Genomic DNA, 1648 nt, shown 5'->3' on the forward strand with positions numbered 1-1648 from the left:
TTTGATGTTTTTCTATATTATTATGTTTTTAACATGGATATGTTATTAGGACTGGGTACAAGAAATTTCATGTCGCCTTTTTCGTGTTACACATTCACTTTCAATTAGAGATTAGATATATAAGAGATAACCATCCGTGATTAAATGTTCTTCTGTAGAGCGGAGAAAATAACTAGGTTTTTTTTTTCTAGAGATCATAACCATCATGTACGAGGTGAGTGTCTACGAATCGTCTATTGACAAAAGTGCGATTTCGCCTTGGTACAGTGTATTCTCTCAAGAAGACCTTGAAGTAAGCAAATATAGCGGAACAGTGATTTTCAAGAACTGCTTGTATTTGATAGTTTTTTGAAATGGTTGTAGATTTTGGAGAACGCCGATGACATTTTTGGGTACTATCTAACTGGTTATGGAAACCCTTTTAACGCAAAACTCGCTTGTCCGATGGCCATACGTTTAGAAGAAAGCTTCAAGTATTATGAATTTCAATACACTTATGTATGTTACGGTGGTGCTTTTATAGTTTTTTTTCTAGGAGAATAAATTTCGTGTTGGAATATTTAAAATGAGCAAAATAGATGTATTCTAAGTTTTGAAGAGCATTTATGGCCTTATTGCAATTATGACCTTAAGTGGTTATTCCCATTAATTTCATCTATACATCTTTTTTAAAGATAAGAAGGGTGGTGATTTCGTTTAGAATTTAGTTGTACTCGATAATTATGAACGGGGAAGGTTTATTCGTACGATTATAAATATCTCCAGTAAAATAGATGTAGTGTATAATATAAGAATTCAAGGTGAAATGAAAAAATAAAGACCACCGTAATACATAATATTGAAATTTGTCGATGGCGTAGGTGTAATATGTATAATATAATTTCAGGAAAAAAATCAACGGAGAAGGACCAGATGGTGTATTCTACTTTGCACACAACACTAATATATTGAGTTTGTGCATCATGTTAGGCCTAGGTGACGGTGACGTTCCTCTTACGTTCTCCAATTACAAATATATGAAGGACCCTAATTGGAGAAGTTCGAGGTACGGTCCATGGGCTGCAAATTTTATGGTTGTGTTTTTGGAGGGCCCTCAGAAATATTATAAAGTATCATTTTATTTCAACGAAAAACTTACTCCTATAACGTTACAAGACGGTTCGTCGTGTACAGAATGTCCATGGTTGGATATTCAACATAATTTATTGGCGTTTATAAGCGACAATGACTGTGTCAACTTTGTAGCTACAAATACCGTAAAAAACTATAAAGATACAAATCCATACTGGTATTCAAGCACGAAAACCACGTACAAATTGGTTTCCGCCAAAGAAATCATTGTACCACATCGTAAGTAATAGTACCATTCTATCATACTATGTAATTAACTTAATGAGTCTCTGTTAAATATAAAATACGTTGTGGTTTTTTAGTAGATTATAAACCCATTCAGATATTTACTTTAAACAGACACGGTACGACATCGTCAACGCGTTATTTTACTACTAAAATGTTACCTTTGCTTGAGAATTTGAAAGGAAAAATCACCCAAAAAGCTAAAATGACACAATCGGATATTCAAGCTATAAAGGAGTGGCGCCCAAGTAGTGAATATAAGATAGAAGAAAAATATTTGGTCCAAAAAGGT

At 33.4% G+C, this 1648-nt stretch overlaps 1 protein-coding gene across 1 annotated transcript; it reads left to right on the forward strand.

Moving 5' to 3' along the window:
* Positions 1-205: 205 nt before the first annotated feature.
* Positions 206-1358, forward strand: LOC126842153 (multiple inositol polyphosphate phosphatase 1-like). The gene is made up of 3 exons (XM_050579041.1): positions 206-292; positions 364-473; positions 887-1358. The coding sequence occupies exons 1-3, from the start codon at positions 206-208 to the stop codon at positions 1356-1358; spliced, it is 669 nt and encodes a 222-aa protein (XP_050434998.1).
* The last annotated feature ends 290 nt before the right edge of the window (positions 1359-1648 follow it).

This window comes from Adelges cooleyi, unplaced genomic scaffold, assembly GCF_023614345.1.
Source record: "Adelges cooleyi isolate 19-005CV unplaced genomic scaffold, UGA_ACOO_1.1 ACOO_flye_CR_arks_rails_tigmint_CR_PRNA_447, whole genome shotgun sequence".
Lineage (NCBI taxonomy): Eukaryota > Metazoa > Arthropoda > Insecta > Hemiptera > Adelgidae > Adelges > Adelges cooleyi.

Coding starts and splice junctions, on each gene's coding strand:
- LOC126842153 (XM_050579041.1), top strand. CDS start 206: ATGTACGAGGTGAGTGTCTACGAATCGTCTATTGACAAAAGTGCGATT. Junction 293..363: donor TCTCTCAAGAAGACCTTGAA/GTAAGCAAATAT, acceptor AAATGGTTGTAG/ATTTTGGAGAACGCCGATGA. Junction 474..886: donor CGTTTAGAAGAAAGCTTCAA/GTATTATGAATT, acceptor ATATAATTTCAG/GAAAAAAATCAACGGAGAAG.